Below are 24854 nucleotides of genomic sequence, written 5' to 3' on the forward strand. Positions count from 1 at the left end.
TTGTGGCAGTTCGTACGTGTGACCGGTGTTGTATGGTACGCGGGTACACCTGCCTCCGTTGATCGCTTTCCTCCGCGTAGAAAAGAATTAAGAGAAGAGGAAAGGAGAAGGATTCGAAAAGAGCGATACGCTAAGTGGCTTGTGCGTCGGAGTGAATATCCTGAGAGTGCCGTGGAAGAGGTGAGCCCGCGAAATGAGTACTCCGGTGAAGAAGGTACCCATTCATCTGCAGGTGAGTGCGTTTTTCAGCCAGTTTTAACACCTGTAAGCTCCCCGCTGCGCGGCTATTACTTTTCCAGAAAAGAAGGAAACATTGTAATTTTTGGCTATGTATATACGACGATATGATGAGCCGGATGAGCGAGGGACACAGTGGTTCGAGATAAATCAGCTCTATTCACGTGACTTGTACTTTTTACACTCGATATATCCTCGCATTTTTTTTTTTTTCCTTAATGAACCAATATATGTATATTTATCTCATATTAAGTACAAAAATTTTAGGAGGTTTCCAGCAACGCGAATAGATCTATAAAGGTTATTGAATTCAAGTTCCATCGCTCTGCTGTGAAATTTCGTCGTCGCGTCTGTTGGGCGTTAACAAGATTTTCCTCCTGTTTTTGTATATCGTATGAAAATTGTGGAGCAACAGCAAAAACAGTTTATTTTTGAGAAAATGTTTTTATCAGGCTCGAGCGAAACTTGATCTTTTTTTGGATCATCTATTTTAAATGCGTACCGTGAAAGTCTCAGTCATCGAGAGTCATATTTTGAGAGAGAAATGTTTGAATAAATACTAATTTTGAGAAAAATATTAAACGTTGAGAATTGTACTATTTTGATTTATCAAAGGGTACGTCTGTCACTTTAACGTTGACGTTAAAAATTAAGATAGAATTAGAGCTAATGATCTAATTTTGTTTTAATTTCTTTCTCGCTTTCTCAAACGAATTAAAGCCACTTCTCAATTTTACCCATTTTTACGTAAAAAAAAATTTTTTTTTAATCGTACCGATTTTTACTATCTTATGTATTTAAAAATTCGATTTATTCAAAATAGAGCTTGTAATAATTAAGCTAAAACTAATTAGTGAACGTGAACCAATTGTTGGACAAAGTGATCAAATATTTTAAATATTAAGTTTTTGATATGTACAACTTGTATTTTTATAAAAATTTAAATAATGAATATATTTAGAATCGTACAGTTAAAAGCCTAATATTTGAAATGCGTTATCAATTTGCGCAACAATTGGTTCACTAACTGGCACTTTTACTTTATAACTTTTATTTTTAGAATTGTTTGCAGCTTGCTTTAAAAAATCACAAAAAATAACAATTGTTAGTTCATACATACGTATTGAAACTTAAAATGTAAAATTCGCTATGGGGATGAGAAATATCAATATACCTACTAATATCCCTGATGGAAGAAAAATTTTGTTGAAATTAATCCACGTTTTGGATTATTTTTTAACAAAATTTCAGAATTTCACCAAAATTTCAGTTTTTATTTCAGCGATTTTTAGCTGAAAAATTTATTTTTAACAAGATTTTCGAAAAATTTTAGTTTTAGCAACTTTGCTGAAATGTTTCAAAACATGGAATATTTTCGACGAAATTTTTCACTAGATAACGATATTTGTAGTCGGTAGTTCGTAGATATATTTAAACGGTAAATAGATACATTTTTTATAATCGATATCTCTCTCGGTTAATAGTTGATATAATATGGACTTGATTAAAAAAAAATATACATGAGACGATTTAATCGTGCTGCCGATTGCATGAGAACTCTTTGCGATACCGTTTATCTTATTGAGGTTATCGTTTGCATATGACATAATATGCATTTAATCGGAATAACACGGCTGCTAGAGATTACTTGTTCTATTTTTTGAATTTTATGTATGTGCATGCGTGTTTATATCTCGTTAGATAAGTGGTATAAATTGTTGACTTTACTTGTCTGATTACTTGGTGTATACATGATCATCATATATTTTTGAAGTGTATCGTATCAACATTTTTTTAATCAATGAAAATGTTTATAACCTTGGACGCAAATATGATTATGATGACATGCGATTTAATACGTACACCACATATTTGCATAAAAATAAATTGCTAATCAACTAACACAAAGTCTAAAATTGTAACATAACACGTCTTTAAGTCGTCTTAGACGCAATAACATATTATGATCCAATTTTAGACACTTTGTTGTTTGGATATCATTTTTTTAACAAATTCTCTCTGATAAAGTTATTTATTTCATTCATGTTTTGATTTTGATTTTTATTAAAGTAATCAAATATTTTATTGTTTTTTGGATATTTACCAAATTTCTCAGATAAAAATTAATTATTGTATTTGGAAGAAAGTGCCTCTCGATGCATTCTTTTATATCGCGTCATTATTTCAATCGATATCAATACAAGCATTACAAGCCTCATATTTATCTTATGAGGCGTGAAATTATTCTCTACTAGGACAGCGAAGAACTGTAGCTAATTTATACTCTTGATATTATGGAGACTTGATGATTTGATTACCGTTTATCATTTATACATACGTATGTAAATTAGAGAGTCAGAATTTAAAAATATATATAAAAGTATATGCCGTGTATGAAAATCACGAAACTGATGTCTCCTTATTTTTATTTCCTATTAATGATACATAAAATGATACATTGAATTTTTTTAACTGTCTACAGAATTACATGACGTTTACGAAGGATGTATGATAGTCGTATATACATATAAGATCGTCATATAAGAAATGCTCGCATTGATACAAAAAATAGATAAGCTTTTAAGTAATGTTTACGCTACGATTTTGTATACGCCTAATTGTGAAGCACTGATTTAGAAAATGTGGGGCAACATTTGCGGAAGCTATACATATACCTACATTATATGCCTTTCTATGATGTGCCACAACGTCAATAGAAACGATAAAATAGAAAGAAGCGTCGTCATTAAGTAGCGCCTATATCGACGGTCTATTGTTAGGCTAAAGTCTATAGTTCGAGCTTGAATAGTTATTGTGTGGCATCGGAATAAATATAAAATGTGACGAACATTCGTAAAGAAAGGGTGACATTGTGACATCTCAGCTCCAGTATGACAAATGATAGTAATGTCGTCCTTTGGTATCTTATTTATTCGTAGTCCATTTCTTAAATATTATAAAACAAATCCAAACGTAAAGTTAAATTAGAATTAACGAAAAAAAAATAATCTGTTGATCTTGTCGATAACACGGATATATCCTATATTTAAAATCAAAAAGATTTAAAGATTATTTTTATATTGTGATTAATTCTAATTCAGTAATGCTAATGAAATTTAAACTCCAATTTTAGCGTCTTGTCTTTAATTAGTGCGTACTAGTTACTACCTATTGAAAGTAGAAAGCTCTCTCATCCTCTTTCTCACTGATTCTGCAAACGGAACAATCGTCATACCGTTAGATTCAAGCATGTTATCTTTCAAACACTAACTGCATTTAATTTAACGTTATTTATTAGATCAAAAAAATCTGTATTGTCTTGAAATTTTAGAATTATATATATTTTTCTAATTTCTGTGATAGTTACGAGAAATCTCATCATATCTTGATACAATGTGAATTGTTCTTTATTATAGGATCTGTTATACAAACAATTACAGATAATCAAGATTTCATTGAAAAAGGATAAAGAACTTGGAAATTTATATCGAGATAAGTACGCGTTCCTCGATTGTACAATGCAAAGATTTTGGTGGAAGAATTCGAGCACAAATACTTTTAATGTGGCCAAAATTTGTAATACATTATATAATATATATTTAAGAAAGTAAAGCACAAACTTTCGAAAAGATCAATAATAAAGGAACAACAGCAGGGCTAATGAGAGTCTTTTTGATATCGTCGGTGCGATACAAAATTCTTATTGATTAATTACATGTACAAACTTGAATAATATAATTTAGTAGGGCATAATGGAAAATTCAGAGGGAAAATCATACGGCACTGAGACGCGGTGAGCGGTCAGAAGTGACGCGGGGCCGGCGCGGCGCGTCGCTCTGCGAATCAATAGTTCGTCGACTCGACTCGTCGACCTAATGTCGGGAAAACTCTCTGCCGGTATGCTCTTTAAAATACATTTGGCGACATCGATGGCTTGTAAATGAAATCGATAGTATATTTAGGCTACTGTTCAATTGCTAACCCGCAAGTTTTGTTTCGGATGATGACGATTTTTACGAGGGTAAAAATAAACCGGAGACATCTCCGGCGCCCCCATGATCTTTTCGACGAAAAAGAAATGCGACGAGAAGAATCTCCTTGACGAGATAAAAACGTCATTGACTAGAAATTAAGAGCAACGCGTCCTCCAATCATTTGACAATCTTTTTTATCTTTACGATCTTATGAGCGTACGAGAATATAGGATAAATGAAATAAGATAAATGACGCGATTTGTGACAATGCCGTGATACATCTGCGAAAGATGTATAGTCACATAGAAAATATTGCTTTGGAAGAAAAGTTCTGCGATATTTTAGCTCAAAATTGTATATAGTACTATTAAAATTAGCGATTGTACCATTCAATACAGCACAAAGTTTCAGCTTTAAGAATCTGATTTTTTTAATTGCGGTACGATGATTTTCAAAGGAGTTATGAGCAATTAAAATAAAAAATGTTCCTTTACTTAACTCGCGAATAATATTGGGAGGAACAGGATTAAATATTAGAGAAATGAAAAAAATTAGAAATAAAGATTAAAAGAAATAAACAAATAAAATGTCCTTCATGTATTACACATCCCTGTCTATTCCTAATTTCTTCATTTCTCTATAATATTTAATATATGTAAATTCCTGTTTCTAATATTTCTTCCATTGTACGCAAGACTTTTCGTTATAATATTTTATTACATGTTTACTTCAACTAAAAATACGTTATTTTTATAATTTATTGTCCCTAATTAGTCAGTAACATGATAGTCGTTTTAAATATAGTCTTCTGTTGTAACACACACATATAGCTATTATTATTTTTACCAAGTATTATAAAAACCTAACAATATTGTATTCTAAATCGATCTGGTTGAATGTAAACGTTGTTATCCTGTATTTTCGGATTTATTTTACTCGATCATTAAAATTACTTTTCTGAAAAATTCTAGCACTTAATTTCTATCAAAAGATTGAAGCCCATCAATTAATACAAATTACATTGTTATTCCAAAAACGTAGTGTTAGCTTTACAGACACAGTTATTGACGTGTGATAGGTTATCATGATTTCGACAACGCGCGGCACCATAGATGGCTAAATTAAAAGATTGACACATATGGCTTTCGAAGCATGTCGCAGTACTATTATTCACGGCAATTTTTGTTAGCTACTTATCTTGCTCTGCTTCCTTCTGCTCTGTTCTTGTTTGCCTATTTTTAGAGTTTTATTTAACCATTGTTGATCGAAGCAATCTTACGAAAAATCCCTTTTGTCATTCATCATCGCGTTTTCACGATGATGCACTGTGCAGAATTCAATTTGACTAAGCCGCTAAGTCGGTCAATCGAAACGCGCGTTGTCGACACCAATTCTCAAACGTAAACGCCGTGTTAGAGGAAACCAGGTGTGACTTATGTTCAACCATTTCCTGTGTATGTCGTATTTACGAATGTAGAATAGACAGCAGATCGTTCACGATCTCTCTCTAATCGCATAAAACCCATAGAAGTTAATAGATATAAGCAAGATCATATATTAACGATTGCAATCTTCTTAACATATGGCAGTTAAAAAAGAATCGACCTATATACGTGAATTTCTAAAAGAACAACTTTGCTGAAGAATCTAAAAATTTTACTAGATACAAATAAATTTATTGAACCATCAAAATAATTTTGCAGGAATCTTAAATATGATAAGTAATGCTGCAAAATGTTTTGATATTCTAGCAACCAATTTTGTCGTCTACCTTAATTGTTTTGATGGTCCAGAAAAATGATTTTTTAGATCTGTATCTAGCTAAGTTCTTAGATTCTTCAGTAAATTGCTCTTTCAGCGTACCTGTAACCTATAAAATTTAAACAAATTTTATTATTATAGTTTCACTCAACAAAGTGATCTTGCAGTTGTAGCAAAAATTATCTAGGTACGAAAAATTAGCTAGGTACAAAAAATAGATAAATCTAACAAGTATTATGCGATATTAGATACGTTTTCGCACCTAATCATATTTGTAGATAAAAATTTAGTTTTATGCTATGAATTCTACGCATGTGATACATAATTTTCTATCAGATACAAAAACCAGCGATATCTCTAGCTGGAGCAGTAAAATATTTTTTTTGCATGGTCTTATTAAAGTGAGATGTGGGAAAACGTCGAATATTTTGCGTAGAATTCAAGTACTTCAATGCCAGTTTTGTACGCGTATGCATCTTCGTGCGAATGTGATAAAATGCGTAAAACACGATCGTGGGATACGGTCCAAGGACAACAATGTCGTCTCAAAGAGAGCTCTCGTAGGTTTCATACGCAGTTATGAATTAGATGCACGCATGTCCACGTACGGTATCTCTCATTAAGAAAAATGACGTAATTACGGGATAGGCGCCGATCGTACGATAATTATTAAGAAGAAGCAGTTAGCCTTGCGTAACTATTGAGTCTTTCTCATAGGCGCAGATTAATTTGCATGTTTACATATTTGTTAAGTACTGTGTGCACTTAGAACAAATTAAGACCGATTTATAAACGAGACTTTTCTTGAGAAACACTTTAATATACAATGTTGTTATTATTATTATCGTATTTATAATTTTTTATGAAATTTGAGTGGGTATTATTGTGCTTATGTTTCTTATAACAAATCCAAATCATATTTATCATGTTTGACGATGAAAGGTCTTTAAGGATTGAAAAAGTTTGTTTAAACTTAAACTCTACATTTTTAATTTATACACTTTAATTTCTCATAATCTTTTTGAATGCAAAACATTAAATGCATCAGCTGATTATGCAATTCCTGAGTTATTTGGCCGTGTATCTCGCGCTGTTTGTCGAGTGAACCTGCATCGCAGTTGTTTAAAATTACCGATTTAAACATAGAGATATCTCCCGTTTCTTATAAAGATGAAAGATATCTCTGTAAATTTTTTTTGTTCGTAATAGAGCTTCTAATTATAAATTTTTGCGATTTAAGTAACATCTTCCGTGTATGAAAAGCCTGCGCGCGCGTCACGACATTATACTTTCAATTAAATTGAATGAGTGGTGTAAATTAGGTACAAGTTACGGTTTCTAAAAATAGTTCCTGTTATAGGTTCTTCCTCGTTGGCAAAGGAAGCAACATGTCGTATAAATATTGCAACGAAATAACGGAGATTTGTTGGGAGATCGATCTAACTGCATTCTCGCGCCTAGCACCGAAAGTCTAAAAGTGGAATCCGATTCTCATACTTTGCGAGAGACCTTGAGAGATGAAGAGAAAGAGAGAGAGAGAGAGAGAGAGTGAGAGTATATCACGAGAGTTCTGACACGCCAAATTGCCGCTCACGATCTAATCATAAGAAGATATTCGCGATAAGAGGTTTTCGTTTAGAAATTACAGCTGTACGTGTCGATTCGTGCTGGCGAATTCGAGACGTATAGGCAGGAAGCGTTGGAGACTATTGATTTTAACCAGGGTCCCTGGTCTGGTTGCTTGACGCAACCCGCATTTTGCGACGTATTAGTATCGCTTTTACGCAGTGTGAATATTGCTTTATATATTATACAATATGATACAAATAGTAACTTTATATATTATACACAAAGTATTTTTATGAAAAAAAAATCTGTATCGCGTTAAGTTGTAAGATTAATTGTGTTTATCTAATTATGTAGTTTTCTATTTTATCGTACATTTGGTATCTCTTTAAACGAAACTGTAAAATAGAGTGTATTCTGTTTCTATATACTCTAGTATATAGACTAGTTCCTATATGCATATAAATAATTTAATATATAATTTATTAATTGTGTAAAATTGTGTGGCATGTGTTTAGCCAAATTGTATCATAGGACAGAATGTAAAAAAAAATTATGAAAGGTTTATTTTTTATTAAAATTTACAGTAAATACATTTAGTATTAATATTTATTATACATATATGCATGTCTATTTATAGCATATATATAATTCACATTGAATTATTTAAGCAATAAAGATCCAACTTCAACTATCACAGGCCTTCATTTCTAATTCGTATTGTGTTCTCACGTACGATTTAATGAGATTCTTATATCATTTATTATTCATTTATTATCTACTTATATAATTAAAATTTGACAGAGAGAGAGAGAGAGAGAGAGAGAGGGGGGGAGAATACAAAATAAAACCAAATATGTTTAGCATAATTTGTCGATTTGCGAAAGAGTTAAATCATTGACTGATACTTCATTTTAAGAGTTAATGGGATTTTATCACTCTCAAGGCACTCCCGCAAAGAGTTTCACTTAAAAAAATCACACACGATGCCGTATACGTGACGTATCTGAAGAGCGTGCTTGCCGAAAATACTCGTGCGCTGATTTCTAATTCTAACACATGAAACACATATGTTCTCGGCTGCTGCTAACACTCTGAAGATGACAAGGTCTCCGCCTTCGTAAAATACATCTCTGCTGATGGTCTCTCAGCACATAAAATTCGAAGGTCAAACATCCATGTGTGTGTTTCTTTACATTTCTCATAAAGTATCTCCTACGCATATTTGTTTTACATTGAATTTCACATATTGGTTCAATCGAGATGCATTGTTGCACCGATTCTATTGAACGCCTTTGCAACAAATTCTATATCAAAAAGTATATCAGTGTCAAATTGTTTGACTAATCATTCCAGTCAACGGCCAATTGCTTCTATACAAAACTCGTGTATCAATAATGTACTTATACGTTATTAATCAGCTCTTATACGTTTATTTGTGATATTTTATCAATAATGTATTTAGACGTTTATTTGTGATATTTCAGATAGTTACGTGATAGATACTACATGAGAATCTCTTTAGACAGATCGTAAATAGTATTTGATCTATTTCTATATCGAATTGCTTTCTGACGCGAAACAATATGGAGCTGATTAGGCTCGGTGACACAGAAGCATCGAAGAGCGGTTAAAATTTGCTCAAAATAAAAGGGGTCTTGTGAAGCTTGCCCGGAAGATCTCGTTGTCAAAGTGACTGGTTCCATGGGGCGCAAAGAGTCTAGACTATGTTGGCGTGGGTAGCGGGAATTGTTCTTTCTTCCCTGACATCGACGCCCTGTCGTACTCATCGTCAGCCCCTTTTTCCAGGGGCTGGGCCTTTATATTCTCTTTACACGCACGAGAGCGAAAAACACAACAGCCCTTTAAAAGGTTACTCGTCCATGCACCGATGCAGCCTGTGGTGTGTCGGTGATACATATTCTAATGCCGGCAGTCTCTCTCTCTTTCTCTCTCTCTCTCTCTCGTGAAAATTATGCATTTTGGACAAAACGCATTTTGAAAGTCTGCTTCTCATATGTAAGAAATGAAATAATTACAAATTTATCAATTTTTAATTAGATTTCTAGTACAATAATACTACATTTAGTATTTCAGTGTTTTACGACGTTAATAAGTATTATACTAATAAAAAAAATTAATAAGTATATTATACTAATAAAATTTTTTGAATGCTAATTCATTTGTATTTTGCTGCAAAGATAAACAGAAATGTTTCTTTTGTACTTCCTTTAAAAAATATGGGATAATGGTTTGCTTATCGGATCATGCACATCTCATACATGCTCTAAATCCGAAACGCGTACATTGGCGGAAGTGCGTGAACGGGCACTCTCTTATACGATTGATAATACCGTAGTACACGGCGATGCGCACGTACATTAATTGCGTATGCTGGATGTTGAAGTCCATGCACGTTGCGTACTATCAAGTAGCGTTATATCAAGGACAGTCAGGCGAATCATGGTCGATAGTAGAAGAGGTCTGCTGAATCCGTTAAATCCCACGATCATTTTATAAGCAATATTTTTGAAACTGTTTTTTTTCTCTCATCTCACAAATTCTCAGTATCAGTGCGCTTCTTGCCTTGATGAAGTAAACGGCAAGGTTCACGAAACAATGGATAAAAATACAGCGATAACCCACAAACTTTCTGATCTTTGACTATAAACTCTCGTTAAACTAACGCAAATATTATTTTGTTCTAGAGCGCGCAGAACAGATTGTTAATTAAAAATGGCAAGGTTGTGAACGATGATGGGATAATTGACAGTGACGTCTATATCGAGGATGGCATCATCAGGTATATGCATTTTAATTATATGATGCGTAACATTGATTCGTATTCCGCGTTTATATACTATATATACGTATAGCGCATCGTGTACGGAAATCACTAGTGAACTTATTGTGCCCTGTGTTCACAATACTAGAATTCGGTCCGAATTCTCGGACCGAGAAATATATAGCCATTCAACTCGCCTTTTTTCCGTAAAAACATGTTGATTGGGTACACATTCCTGGATCCAAGAACTCGGACCGAGTTCTAGCATCATGGACACTGAACTTTAGAACAAATTACTAACAAGAAAAGGGACCCAACTGTCTCCCTCTGATTTGATGAGTTTTTAGTATATTGTCCAGACAAAAATAAGAGACACGTATTTTTTCATAGGTGCCTAATTGCTCTTTAAGGGAAACACCTTGAAAAAAAAGTTGGTTTTTTCTCTTTCGAAGCAAATATATCGCTGGAAGTGTAAGAAATAGAAAAAATTTTCCAGAATGAAAATTGAATGGCTTCAAGAGTATTTTAGAACTATAATAATTTTTTTTAATTATTTATTTATAATAAAAAGTATTTATAAATTTTTTTTTATATTATAAATCTGAAGTACCTACTCTTAAAGCTATTCAATTTTTATTTTAGAAATTTTTTTTATTTCTTACAATTCCTACAATATTTGCTTCAAAAGAGAAAAATCGATTTTTTCTAAAGGGTTTTTCACTTCTTAAAAGTGCGATTGGACACCTATAAAAAAATACGGTGTTTCTTATTTTTGTTTGGAGAACAACATACTAAAAGCCCATTAAAATCAGAGGGAGACAGTTGAGTCTTTTTCTTTGTAAGGTCAGACCCGTGCGGTTCTTAAAGATAGCGAGGTTTGTGTATTTTAACTGGTAGAATGACAGTAATATTACAATATGTTTAGCTCACTTGTCTAACAGCTACTTTACAAACGAAATGTGATACATTCGTGGTCATTTTATCACTTAGAACTGAATGAGGTGTGTGGCGACAGATACCTACCTCGTTTATGTTCGCTGTGATTCATCAAACAAGCGTGACTAATCGTGACCGTTAGATAATCGGTAGAAACTATCCAAATGCCAATGTCAACTGAGATTGATTTGACTAATTGAGCCGCGATTTATCAAAAGTCTATCGAATTGATTGCGAAGGACGAAGGAAATTATTTGACAAAAATTTTCTTTTTTGTTTGCAGACAAATGGGACGCAATCTCATTATTCCGGGTGGCACGAGAACCATCGATGCTCGTGGAAGATACGTAATGCCCGGTGGAATAGATCCGCATACACATTTCGAGTTCGAATTCATGGGTACCAAGTCGATAGATGACTTTTATCAGGGCACGAAAGCCGCAGTCGCTGGCGGTACCACAATGATCATTGATTTTGTGGTGCCGCGAAAAGATGAGAGCCTCATGGAGGCTTACGAAAGATATAGAGAAACAGCGGACCAAAAAGTATGCTGCGATTATGCGTTACACATCGCCGTCACATCTTGGAGTTCGAAGGTAAATTGATTAAAACCCTATTGAAAAAAATCATATTACAAAGTTACCTAACGAAAAATCATGTAATTAAGATAAGTAAATCACGTAATGCATTGTTCTAAATCAGTACACATGATATTTTAAAATTCGATAAATATAAAATCATAGACCTTTATATTTTAACGAATGTTGGCTCGTAGCCCTGTTTCTTTTAATTATTTTTTAAAATCATATAGATGAAAATATTTTTAATATTATTTGATTTTTCAAATTAGATAATTTTAAAAAATACGTACTGATTTAGGACAATCTGTTACGCGCCATTTACTTGTCTTAATCACATGATTTTGTTATGTAATTCTGTGACATGATTTTTTTCAGGAAGGAACATTTTATAAATTTATATTTTTTATATATTATCTTACAACAGATATAGTGCAATTCAATCAAGTTTGTTAAAACATGTCACAAGTATCCACTTCTAATCTGATTACTTCTAATCTGATCACAGAGTTTTCTCAGCTATTAACTATTACTACTTTTATGACATGCGTCAATCAAGCGTTTACGCTAAAAGTACACAAGTAGTGTCGCTGTGCTTACCTTAGCGAGACACTGCCATGTTTCCTGATAAATGCAACATAATGTTTTATGCCAGGTCATTGTATCATGACTCTGTTTTCTAGTTATCCAGACCAAGATAATTTCAATATTTAATACGAAATCTACATAAAAAGTAAAATTTATTTAGGCTTGACATTTTTCTTCTCTTCTGTTAATTATATTTAAATTTATGACATTTTAGAGTACAATATTTGAGAATACAGCGCTTTATAATATTTATCTATTAGATTACATTATGTTGATTATGTTAACTACTCGTTAATTGCCTTAATAACAATTTATCTAATTTTGATGCAAGTTACAATACATGAATTACATAAAATTAATTTACTTCTATTCTTTTGTAGTTAATTATTTCTGATCATGAAGGTAGTTGTAATTCAATTTAAATATTTTAAATGAATTTATCAGATATCAGTGCTCTCTGATAGCAGTAATAATCTGATTACTACCAGGATCGATGATTCAATGATTCATTTTCTTGTTCAAATTATATTCTTGTCCATATTATGGCGAAACAGATAAAGAATTCAGTTAAATTCAATTTTTCATAGCTTTATGTTTTAGCATGATTCAGGTTTTAAAAAATTCACAGCTTTGATTATCGACATTCGATAGAGATTGGATCAGAGCGATTCCAAATGTAGGAAGACTAACAAACTCGTTCTGTAAATTGATCGTACAGTTTTCGTAACCGGCTTATAACCACAATCTACGATTGCCGATCACGCGGTTGGAATACCAAGTGACGGTGGATGAGAAAATCGCATGTGCTGCCTAAGGGCACGATAGACGAGAATGATTTGCCATCGAGCCTCCTTATTTGCTGCCGTCCATCATACAATCGAAAGGAAGCCACGTTCACAATTCATTATTCATCGATACTCATTGCCTCATCTGTCTGCAGGTCAAAGAGGACATGGCGACTCTGGTGAAAGAACACGGCGTCGGTAGCTTTAAAATGTTTATGGCGTATCAAGATATGTTTATGCTCAGAGATCCGGAGCTGATCGAGTCTTTCAAGGCGTGCAAGGAAATCGGTGCAATTGCTATGGTGCATGCGGAGAACGGCGACCTTATCGCGGAGGTATATCATATATACAGTATGATGATAACACTAATACATACACTACTACTCTTCGCTCCTTCATGATACTTCTGATTATAAATCCTCGCTAATATCCTCTAAAGATTACGAGATTTCGCACGTTTCAATATATATTTCTGAAAACAAAATATAAAGATTTTATATATATATATATATATATATATATATCTATAGAATAACTTCTTTTGATATCTTTTGTGATCTACGAACAAAGTAACATAAAAAAGAAAGCCAGGATAATAAAACTGTTATGTGACTTGAAAGTTATATGAGTAATGGGGACTCAAGGCATATTCACGTTGTTCGGAACAGGATTTTAATATGAAATACAACATACGAGTCTATCGTCATAAACTTGTTCCAGAATGCGAAGAAATTACTAGCCGCAGGAGTAACTGGTCCAGAAGGCCACGAGATGTCACGTCCCGAAGAGGTCGAAGCGGAGGCTGTGAATAGAGCATGCGTTATCGCGAATCAGGTAAACTGAACGCTTCGCAATATCATTATTAAAAAAATTGATATCAGAATTTCGTATATTTGTCCTTCGTTATTTGTTTAGATCTTACTGTGTCCCTAGCATGATTTGCCCTATGCAGGATTCTTTTATATTTCACCACTTTTAAAGTTCTGTACAGATGTACTTGGCACGCTACCCGTAGCAGTATTTAGTTCACGAACGATCATAAATTTAGTAGATTAGAAACCAGGACGCTACTTTTCATAGCATGTACCTGTACGAAATTTTTGAGTCGTATCGAAATCCAGAAATATCTGCAATGTATTATGCTATAAAATATGATAATAGCGCCTAAAATTGCTTATCTCTGTTCCATATTTTACTTTTTTTTTCTAAATCTATATTTTATTGTTTTTCTTTCTTTTTTTCTTATATCTTTTTAAACGTTTCAACTTTTCTTTTTTTAATTTTATAGTTTTAAATTCCATCTTTATAATACACACTTTAAAAAGATATGTATTATTTATTTTAAAGAAATTAATTATTTACATTCTCTCTCTCTCTCTCTCTCTCTCTCTCTATATATATATATATATATATATATATATATATATATACATACATATATGTATATATTTATTTATTTTAATTTTTCTTTTTTTACTTTGTTGTTTATTAATGTATAGCGCTCAAGAGAATCCAATTCTGGAGCGCTGAATAAATAACGATATCTATTTATCTATTTATTTATCTCTCACTCTCTGTTTCTTAGGCAACTTAAAACATGTTTAAGCGTTATTGTCGCATCCCATTCCGTATTAGTATCAAAATTTCGCATGCTTAGGTCAATTGTCCGCTGTACGTAGTGCATGTGATGAGTCGTAGTGCCGCCGAGCAAGTGGAAGCCGCACGTAAGCGCGGCGTTTGTGTCTTTGGTGAAACCTTGGCAGCTGCAATCGGCACGGATGGTACCAACTACTTACACAAATGTTGGAGACATGCTGCCGGCCATGTTATAAGTCCACCACTCAGACCGGATATGGATACACCACGAGTACTTGTGAACATGTTAGCTAAGTGAGTCAAAGCCAACGATAAATTTAGGACGACTTTGACATCGAAGTGGGCTAGAACGTAAAACGAAATCATCTATGTGCGAAATTATAGATACTTGATATGCAAGCAGATAATTTGAGGATTAGCAAATCGAATATATATGTACATACAAGATTGCGCTAATACAAATTAGTTGTTAGCAGCAATATTTAAACATAGATCCGATTGCAGGCATTCCTAAAGAAATCGTACTTGCCAAATATAGTACCTTATCTGTAAAATGTCGGAAAACACTTTCTTTTGAAATCGATGCGATAGTCACGTATCACACACACACACACACACACACACACACACACACACACACACACACACACACACACACACACACACACACAACGTATTTTCCTTTCTACTTAAAAGGAATAACACACGACTGGTCTTTTCCTAAATAAGTAAGCGTACACATCAAAAGAAAAGTTGGATTTGTAGAGAGTGTCGAAGATCTTGAATAGAAAAACTCGATATTCCTTTACGTTGTTTCTTACCGTTAAGTATCTTTACTATATTGATCTCGAATTGTGTTTCTTAAGTAATGTTGTATGTATGTATAACATACGACCCAAAGTATCGATCACCGAGTACCAAAGTGCAGAGCCTTGTTTCGCGCCCTCCATACACTTTCTATTCCGCTGATTAGCGGAAATAGGTTGCAATTGCAGTAATAGTAATTCAAGTTTCCATGTAATTCAGCTAGCTAGACGCTTGCGTGACATACGCGCAAATTGCACAATTATGCCGTCCGTTCGCACATTGAAATTTATATTTAACAATTCCGTCAAAATTTACTCGCATGCATATTGAAAGTATATGTTACTGTTATTGTTTTTCCTTGTTCTGTCTCTCATTCTTATTTATTCGTCTAGTTACAAATATTTGTTTCTTATGATTATTTTTATTATACGTACTTTTAGCATTACGTATTGTACATGTAAAAATAGTTATGTAGAAGTTGATATGAAAATATGTTTTATTGGAAGCTTTTTTAAATTGTAGCTTTGTCTGGGTTAGATTATAAACCGAGCACGGTTAAAAAAGATTTTGTTTAATGGCTTTTTGATTTATAAAGTTGACATATATTGTATAATAGTATCAATATTTATCATAAAATGCGTTCAGAATTAAAAACATAAATATAATTTTACACGCTAATGTTATATTTCATATATTTTATATGATTGCTTTAGTATAAATATTTCGTATATAAATTATTTTTATATAAAATACAAAACAGTACAGTCAAACTACGAGATAATAGCAATAGTTTTAATATTGGAGCATTTAAAAATTTTTCGAATTTCAGTAAAAACTTTTTTAATCACAAGTTCATTAAAATAGATAGTAAATAGAACGATAGAAAAAATATAGCAGTTCAATGAGAGAATACAAATATCGCGTTTAGGTGAATAGTCCGTTGTACATAACGGCGATTTCAAGCAAGTCGGCTGCCGATATTGTGTCGGCGAAGCGATCGGACGGTATCATCGTTTTCGGAGAAACCCTGGCAAGTACCATCGGTATCGATGGTAGCGAGCAATACGGCAAAGACGTGGAGAGAGCAAGGCGTTTTATTACTAACCCACCGTTGCGGCCAGACCCAACGACACCTGCCTATCTAACCGAACACCTGGCCCAGTAAGTAAAGCGTATGAAGAATCCCTAATGTCTTTATAATGGCTGTTGTCCCTTCTGGCATCATTTAATTGAATTTTTTATTTTAAAAGCTACAAATACTAGATATTTATTTCCAATTGAACGAAAAAATGGAAAATGAGAAAACTATGATTTTGACACATCATGAATATTATTATGTATAATTTTTTTTTTCTCTATTTTATACTCTTATGTAGTTTATTAATCTTTTTTTTAATTCTCTTTCTTTCCGACTTAAGAATTGTATTGAATTATTACCCCGTGTTATTTCGCTCAAACGTTCATGGCAATAAATTATAACAAAATTACAAGAATGACATAAGCGTAATTCTTGGTCTGCATATTAATAGCTCGACGTAGGAAGCTGCCTGCAGTGAAGCACATTAATGTCCATTAAATGAATAATAAAAAAAAACTGCTAGTTACTATTAAATGAATATCATCCGTTAATTTTTAATCATTTAACGTTATTATTGTATTATTTAATTTTGTATTATTAATTTTGATTACTTTAGTCTTTACTCGATGTCAAAGTATTTAATTAATCGTTTGATTTTTCTTTCAAGAGTTCTATCTTCAGATGCACTAATACAATTTTTTCAGAGATAATCTTCAAGTTACCGGCAGCGACAATTGCACGTTTAATGCCGAGCAGAAAGCTCTGGGCAGAGATGATTTCACAAAGATTCCCAACGGCGTAAATGGTGTGGAGGATAGGATGGCAGTGCTCTGGGAGAAGGGTGTGCACGCTGGTATAATGGACCCTATGCGATTCGTTGCAGTTACCAGTACAAATGCTGCCAAAATTTTCAATCTATATCCTCGAAAGGGTGTTATAGCTGTCGGTTCAGATGCCGACATTGTCGTCTGGGATCCAAACAGGAAACGTACCATTTCCGCCCAAACCCACGTCCAGGCTGTTGACTTCAACATCTTCGAGGCAAGTTTGATTAAGTTATCCGCTTTCCATAGCTATTAATATTATCCAATACGCATGCATTGTATGTAGACTATTTTCATCATAAAATATGTGAGGGATTACGATCTATCATGTTTCCGACAACGGTAATTCTTTCAAAAAGATAATGTGGTAGTAATTTAATTAATATTAAAAATATTAATATACAGGGTATGGAAGTAACTGGGGTACCTGAATACGTGATTGTTAATGGACGCGTATGCGTGGATGAGTGTGAGCTCAAAGCTGTTCATGGCTTTGGAAAATATATAAACGCTGATCCATTCGGGAGCTATGTGTACGACATGATAAATGACAAAGAAAAGGTATAATATATTGATTTCTTTTTTCTTTCTTTTCACTACTCTTTGTACATTACTTTTTACTTTAGGCTACATTCCGATATTCACTACCAATGCTGAAACATTTATAGCGTGTAACGTATATCATAGATTTTCGGTATTGACAGTGAATATCGAAACACAATATCAATATGTTATTTTTAAATAATACACATAATGTTAAAGTAGATATAATTATTTTTTATTAAATTGTAATTAATTTTAAATTAATTCTCGAACAAATTAGAATAAAATTAAATATTAATTAAAATTTTATAACTGGAAATTGTACTGCAACTGTGCAGAAACCACGTGGAGTCGCACGAACCGAAGCAGAGGCAAAGAGATATGCCGAAGAAGACGCCGCGATTGCAAAGGCTAAGGAACAAGCAAGAGCGGCGGCAGCGGCAAGAATCAATCAGAACGGTTCAATTCACGACAGTCCAAAGATAAAATTGCAATCTGTCTCTTGTATACCTACTTTACCAGAATCCGCCGTGGTAACACCATCCACGAAGGGTCCAAGACTCGAAGGGCAAAGAAACCTACAAGATTCTACTTTCTCTATCAGCGGTGAGAGTCTCATTATAACTTATTTTTTAATCTTTAGACACATGTGACATATATTTTCTGGTGGTATCATACTAATACAGGATAATCTTAAATGATCCGACTTTGAGGTATCATAAATAATAATAATCATTTGTGGGATTTATTTTATTTCATTTGTTTCATTTTTCATATTGTAGAAATATAAGCGCGTTTTTTTTACAGAAGATGTCGAAGAAGCACGAAGGGCATGCATTCGCGTAAATAATCCACCGGGCGGGCGCAGTGCGGGAGGTTTTTGGTAATTTTTACAGACAGAAAGAGTATCAAGCTTTACATATAAGGATCACTTAATGCGAAAACATGAATGGGATTTCACTTCTATTCTTTCCTTCGTTTCATACTCCTTTTATCCATCATAACACCAATCTACACATTTTCGTTCCGAAGTATCAATCCGCTTTTAGGTTTGCTACTTATTAAATGTCACACAAAATCATTTTCACATTGTATTCCTATCGATCAAGGTCTGTTCCATCAAAGGAGGATACGGAAGTCACTGGCCAATAAGTTGTACGTTCATATATCCATATTAATCGTTCTATTTTCGCTTCATTATCGCTTCATCGCTGCATTGTATCATTGGCTTGCTTAAATCATTGTTCATGGTTCATTTTCCTAATTTTAAAAATTACTTTCTTTGATTTTTGACAACGTTAATAGATTTTCTTTAATACCCCTTTCGTTGTTTTGACTTCAAGAATTATTTATTGTTACATACATAAAAGTATACGTATATGATTTATGTCATAGATCAATAAGATATATTGGACGAAATGTCTTTGAAATAACAAAGACTTTGATAATTTATAAAAGTTAATTATTTTATCAATATATACGTTTATAATGAATTTGTAAAATTTACTTCCATTCAATTTTCATACGGCAATTAAAATATAACAGTTATGAACTAATCTGAAGATTCTAAGATCAAACTTAAAAAACTCTTTGTTATCTGTTATTAATTTAAAATAATTTGTTTCTTTTCTTATATTATATTACAATTTCTTTAATTTTAAAAGAAAAATTATGATGATCAGGATGATTCTTACCCTATGAATCAGGTGTGATATTAGCTACAAATACCACATTATTAATAAGTCATTTGTTGGTTTATTGACTATGATAAAGAGAATTTGTGTCAGGAAATATAAAAAGATGTACTTTAAGTTATAACACTTACATTGAGTCATCGATAAAAAATTATGTTTATTTATGACGTGAAATATTACACAAATATATTTATATGAACTAGTTGCACCTTATGGTATAATTACACGAGGATTAATCTAAAAGTAAATTTTTTATTTCATAAAATTGGAAAGACAAAGTTTATAAAAAATCTTAAAAAAAATTATTTTAATTCATTATACTTTTTGGTTATTTTTTAATAAATTATTGTATCATGAAAAAGGTTTTTTCACGCCTTGTGTGTACCATGGTGTGCTCATTTTCATGAATCACTTATTAACAGCCGTCTTAACTTCCTTGTTTTATTGAATCGCTGATGATCGCCTAGAATTTCAATTCGGGGAAGAGATGGAAATCACATGGAGCAAAATCCGAAGAGTACAGAGGGTCTAAGACTCAAAGAACTCGCTCAAGTAGTATTATATTATTAGCACTAACCTAGGCTATGTTTAGGGGTGGAATTTTTTGAAAAAAGTTCTATAACCATTTTTTGTCAGACGCGGATTGAGAAAATTTTCCATCAATCACTAGAAAGTTTGTTCGTGTCACATGCTCCAATATATTCATGATGTTGTAAAGTTGAATGGGGGCGGCAAGAATTTCACTATCTAGAAGCAGCAGAAACTTTAATTCGGCCCTACACTCAAGACTGTATTCTGAATTTGCAGTGGTACATACAAGATGTGAAAATTTTTTTTTCATGATACAACAAATGCATAGAAAAAATGTCAACTTTAAAAAAAAATGTAATGTTTAAAAATTGTTTCAGATTTTTAAACTGTTTTTTTTTTATTTTTCCTAAAATAGAGAAACTTATTTTTAGACTAATTCTCGTATATGTATGTTGTGTATTTAATCGGAAAGCCATTGAAATTCTATAATATTCAAATTTAATTTTACGGTAATTATTATAATTATCTATTACGTATATACAAAATGTTACTAAGTCAAGACTAAAGGCTTTCCATCAACACATTCAAATCTATTTATAAGTTGAACATGAAATATTTTACATATTGCAATTAAGAAATATACATATATGTATGTATTTATTTCGATTCATTTTACTTGTCTCATTTATTTTCGCAACAAAGCACAAATATTAATATTATTTTACGTTACGAAATAAAAAAATACTTGAGTAAACACATTTAATTAGATCAATAAATGTATATATAAAAATATAATTTTAGTTAAAATTAATTTAAAAAGGATCACTATTACATAATTACTATATAGAAGTTTATGTGTTTTGTCGGAGATCTACTAAAAATGTTGAGATTGAACAAAGTTGCATTCTAAATTGATTACGACCAGTTAATATTCATCATTTGTTATCCATTATAATCAACACAATGTGTTACACAAATTGTCAACATAAGCGTGTAAGCCGAAGGAATCTTGTTATTTGTATTAATCACAATTATGTTTTCAATCTATTTATACTGGCTGTAAGATTCTAGAGGCAATACACCAAAGGAAAGTAATTTTAGGTCGTATAAATGATTTATACTTTGATAAATAATGAGAATATCAATAAATTAAGAATTTCCGTGTTTAATATGTAGGTGTATGTAAATCCTATCGACAGAAGTTTACAGCAATGCTAATACCGATTTTCCGCTTTCACTGCGTCCGCGCGAACGCACGATGTGAAAAAAGACGCACAAATTTTTGTTCGCTCGTATCATCACTGTAAGATTTTTACTATAAGAGCAAAATATAGGAAATCATGTTATATAAGTGCATTCGCTGCTAAATGTAAGAACTTTTCTTAATTTAAGAAACACATTCGCAGAATCATACATTCTCATGATACACATGTCATTATTAATCATTTCACGTAATCCAAATTATCCAACATTCCGATTTGTAGGAACCTATATGTCGTGAAATTCACCTGCTTTTATATCTATAAAGTGTTGAATATTATTTTTCTCTATCAATTTAACTGCTTTATTCATGATACGTTGACACTTTGAGCATTTTAAAATATCATAGACTACTAAATTTTCTTTGATATATATAATAATAATAACAATAATAATAAGGAATGACAAAAATAATAAATTGTAATCACACGTAATCATCGCATAACAAGTTAAATGTGTAATCATTCATGTGTAAAAGAACTGTTAGTCTTTACGACTAGAGCTTATGTAAGTCGAAGTATGAAAGACCAAAGCAACATTAGAAATCAAAAATTTTCTAATAGATTTTCTATCAAAATTCTGCAGACATTTCTAGGTACCTCTATATTATATTAATGATAATCAAGATGTGACGTGTGTTTATTTGAAACAATAACGAGTTATATTCATGTAATTTCTTTAGAAGTTGTACAATTGACACAAAATACTTTTTACGCAGTTTTTTATTTCTTATGTAAAATTCTATTGTATTAGTTTTCTGAAACTACTTAGAATTATTTTGAGAGAAATTGAATGTATATATACTTTGAAAAAGATTGACATATAAAGTAAAATCTGTTTAATAAAAATATCATTTCGAGCATTACGAGCACAATGAAGATAGGGAATTATGAGACAATTATTGATTCATAAAGTATCTTATATAACACAGAAATATTTTAACGTATTGTTATCAATTAAACTTCACAGAGAATTATACTTTGCATGTAATGCTGTTGATATTTATGCCAATGTCGAAGATTTTTATGTTATCACTGTTGAATATCTACAGTGACATTTATTTATTTTAAATGGTATATAAGAGTGCTTTTAAGAACAAATAGCATATAATAATTATAATGTGTTCACGTTACATGACCTCGTGTCGAGTACTCGGAAAGAATGTATAGTTTATTGATATAAATGACACATCTAGAGTATCCTATTTATGTCTGTTATGATGTATGTGATCGCTTTAAATAAATATAACATAAGTAACATAATCTCTGATTTTCCTTGATCTTAGACAAGTTAGGATAGAGCGAGATCAAAAGTAACAGGGGGCGAAAGTAAAAATCCAAATATTCACAAATTTATGACCGATACATATATGTTGTTTGTTGAGTGTAGAATGAACAAAGATAATTGAAAACCGATATTCACTTTTCCGGCGACTTAAACACACGATGCATTCTTTTAGAGAGAAAATTTTATTCTTAATAACCAAAAGGTTTAATATACGAGCATATTGAAATTGTGATATCAATATTTCCACTATAAATAAGTATACTTTTTCTTTCTTTTACATTCAAGTTTGATTATTTTACCATATTACAAATCATAAATGATTATTTAGTTAATTTATTAAACAAAAATATAATTATTTGATGATTAGGGGTCTCGAAATTTAAAATTATATATATATATATATATATATGTGATATACGAGCAATGATAGCAATAAACACAGCGCGGTAATTCAAGCGTAATTTCTTCAATTGTATTCTCAGGATTCTACATTTGATGTTAATATAAACTTGATAATTTGATGTTAATTTATTATTAAGTTAAATACATATTCGGAATTCATTGTAACATCATTATTTGAGGTCAAATGTAACGAAATGAATTCGACCTTGACTGTTGAAATTTATTTCATTTTAGTACAATTTTTTTTATTCTAGAATGCCTCGTACTAAGATTAGAAAAACTAATATATTATTTTATGAACAGGCATACAAGGATAAATAATAAAAAAATATTCGAGCCGCAGAAAATAGATATAAATTATCTATTTTCTTTAAGGGTTTTATTGTATTTTCATTGAATAATATATTTTTAATTGTTTAATTCTGACTGTGTTACTCTGTGTTACAATCGATCCTATGACGGAGGCGGTCGTACCATTTTACCTTATCTCCATTTTTGGCTGATAATTTTGATTCTATGTATCACGAGACTACAATATTATATTTTCCATAAAGTAAAATACATTAATAAATATCAACAGCTTTTCTATAATTATAATAGTTCTTCTATAATCAGACCTCAAAAAAAACAAATTGTTACTTTCTACCCCGCTCTACTCTACTATAGATCAAATATATACATACATACATATATGTTACAAAATACTTTATATACATATATAATATGTATATTTAACGTAAGACAGAATAAAGATATACAAAAAGATACATTTCTGTGATTACTGCCGCTTTCATTAACAATTTAATAATGTTTTGGGAGGAATTGATAATATTATATATTTGTGTTATATATACTGTTATATTACATGTTCATTTAATATTACTATTTTGTAATATCAATACTGCAATTGATAATGTATTTCTTTTGTAATATTTAATTAATATTTAAATTTAAAGTACTTAATGTATTTCTATAGAGATTAAAGTGATTTCATTTATTTTATATATATATATATACACACACATACAATAAATTTATTTTAAATTAAATACAGCTTTAATTGAGTTCTCGACTCGAAAAAACGCACTGAAAAAACTTATATACATTCTATATGTATGTGTGTGTGTGTTTGTGTGTCTCATTGTCTATCTCTGTCTGTTTCTACGATTAAATTCGTTAAAATATATAATGGATATTGTTCGCAACAAAAGAACATCAAAATTAATTAATTGCATATTTGCTAACTTGCTAAAAACTTTTAATATGCAAAATTATTTTCTGGAAATAAATATTATCACACAATACAGAAGATAAAATAATATAACTCCATTATATTTTTTTTATAGCATTATTTTGGTACCTATAAAAAATTACGAAAAAATACGTATGTTTGTATTTTATCTTCCATTTCTCTAAATTCACAGTGATAATAAAGTACTTACATGTTTGCTTTAATATTTCTATATTCATTCCTGCAACATTCCGATTCACATGGAATATAAAGAACAGTATGATTCATTCTTTGATTTCATCCTTATCATTTAACTTCTCCGCTCTTCGACGCGCTTTTTCTAAAATTTGCTTGAGCTCCGACGATCGAGCAGTTTTATACTAAAAAAAAA

At 31.6% G+C, this 24854-nt stretch overlaps 2 protein-coding genes across 5 annotated transcripts in view; one reads left to right on the forward strand and one right to left on the reverse strand.

The window, feature by feature from the left end:
• CRMP (Collapsin Response Mediator Protein) overlaps positions 1–24854 on the forward strand; it is a 26948-nt gene continuing 2094 nt past the window's right edge. Inside the window, exons 1-10 of one of the 4 annotated variants that reach the window (XM_018541547.1) lie at positions 1–232; positions 10247–10341; positions 11543–11855; positions 13366–13545; positions 13931–14044; positions 14868–15100; positions 17396–17732; positions 17921–18076; positions 18397–18664; positions 18866–18941. In XM_018541547.1, the coding sequence (XP_018397049.1) occupies positions 194–232; positions 10247–10341; positions 11543–11855; positions 13366–13545; positions 13931–14044; positions 14868–15100; positions 17396–17732; positions 17921–18076; positions 18397–18664; positions 18866–18941 (1811 nt within the window). In that variant the 5' untranslated portion in view covers positions 1–193. Of the gene's footprint in view, positions 233–10246; positions 10342–11542; positions 11856–13365; positions 13546–13930; positions 14045–14867; positions 15101–16541; positions 16775–17395; positions 17733–17920; positions 18077–18396; positions 18665–18865; positions 18946–24854 lie in introns of those variants that run through there. The other 3 variants (XM_018541553.1, XM_018541560.1, XM_018541569.1) reach the window with 3 other exon arrangements.
• Positions 24721–24854, reverse strand: part of LOC108775265 (epidermal growth factor receptor kinase substrate 8) — a 24206-nt gene continuing 24072 nt past the window's right edge. The window contains exon 10 of the mRNA XM_018541576.1: positions 24721–24843. Coding sequence (XP_018397078.1) covers positions 24748–24843 — 96 coding nt within the window. The 3' untranslated portion in view covers positions 24721–24747. The remainder of the gene's footprint in view (positions 24844–24854) is intronic.

This window comes from Cyphomyrmex costatus, unplaced genomic scaffold (genome assembly GCF_001594065.2).
Source record: "Cyphomyrmex costatus isolate MS0001 unplaced genomic scaffold, Ccosl1.0 scaffold106, whole genome shotgun sequence".
NCBI classification, from domain to species: Eukaryota; Metazoa; Arthropoda; class Insecta; order Hymenoptera; family Formicidae; genus Cyphomyrmex; species Cyphomyrmex costatus.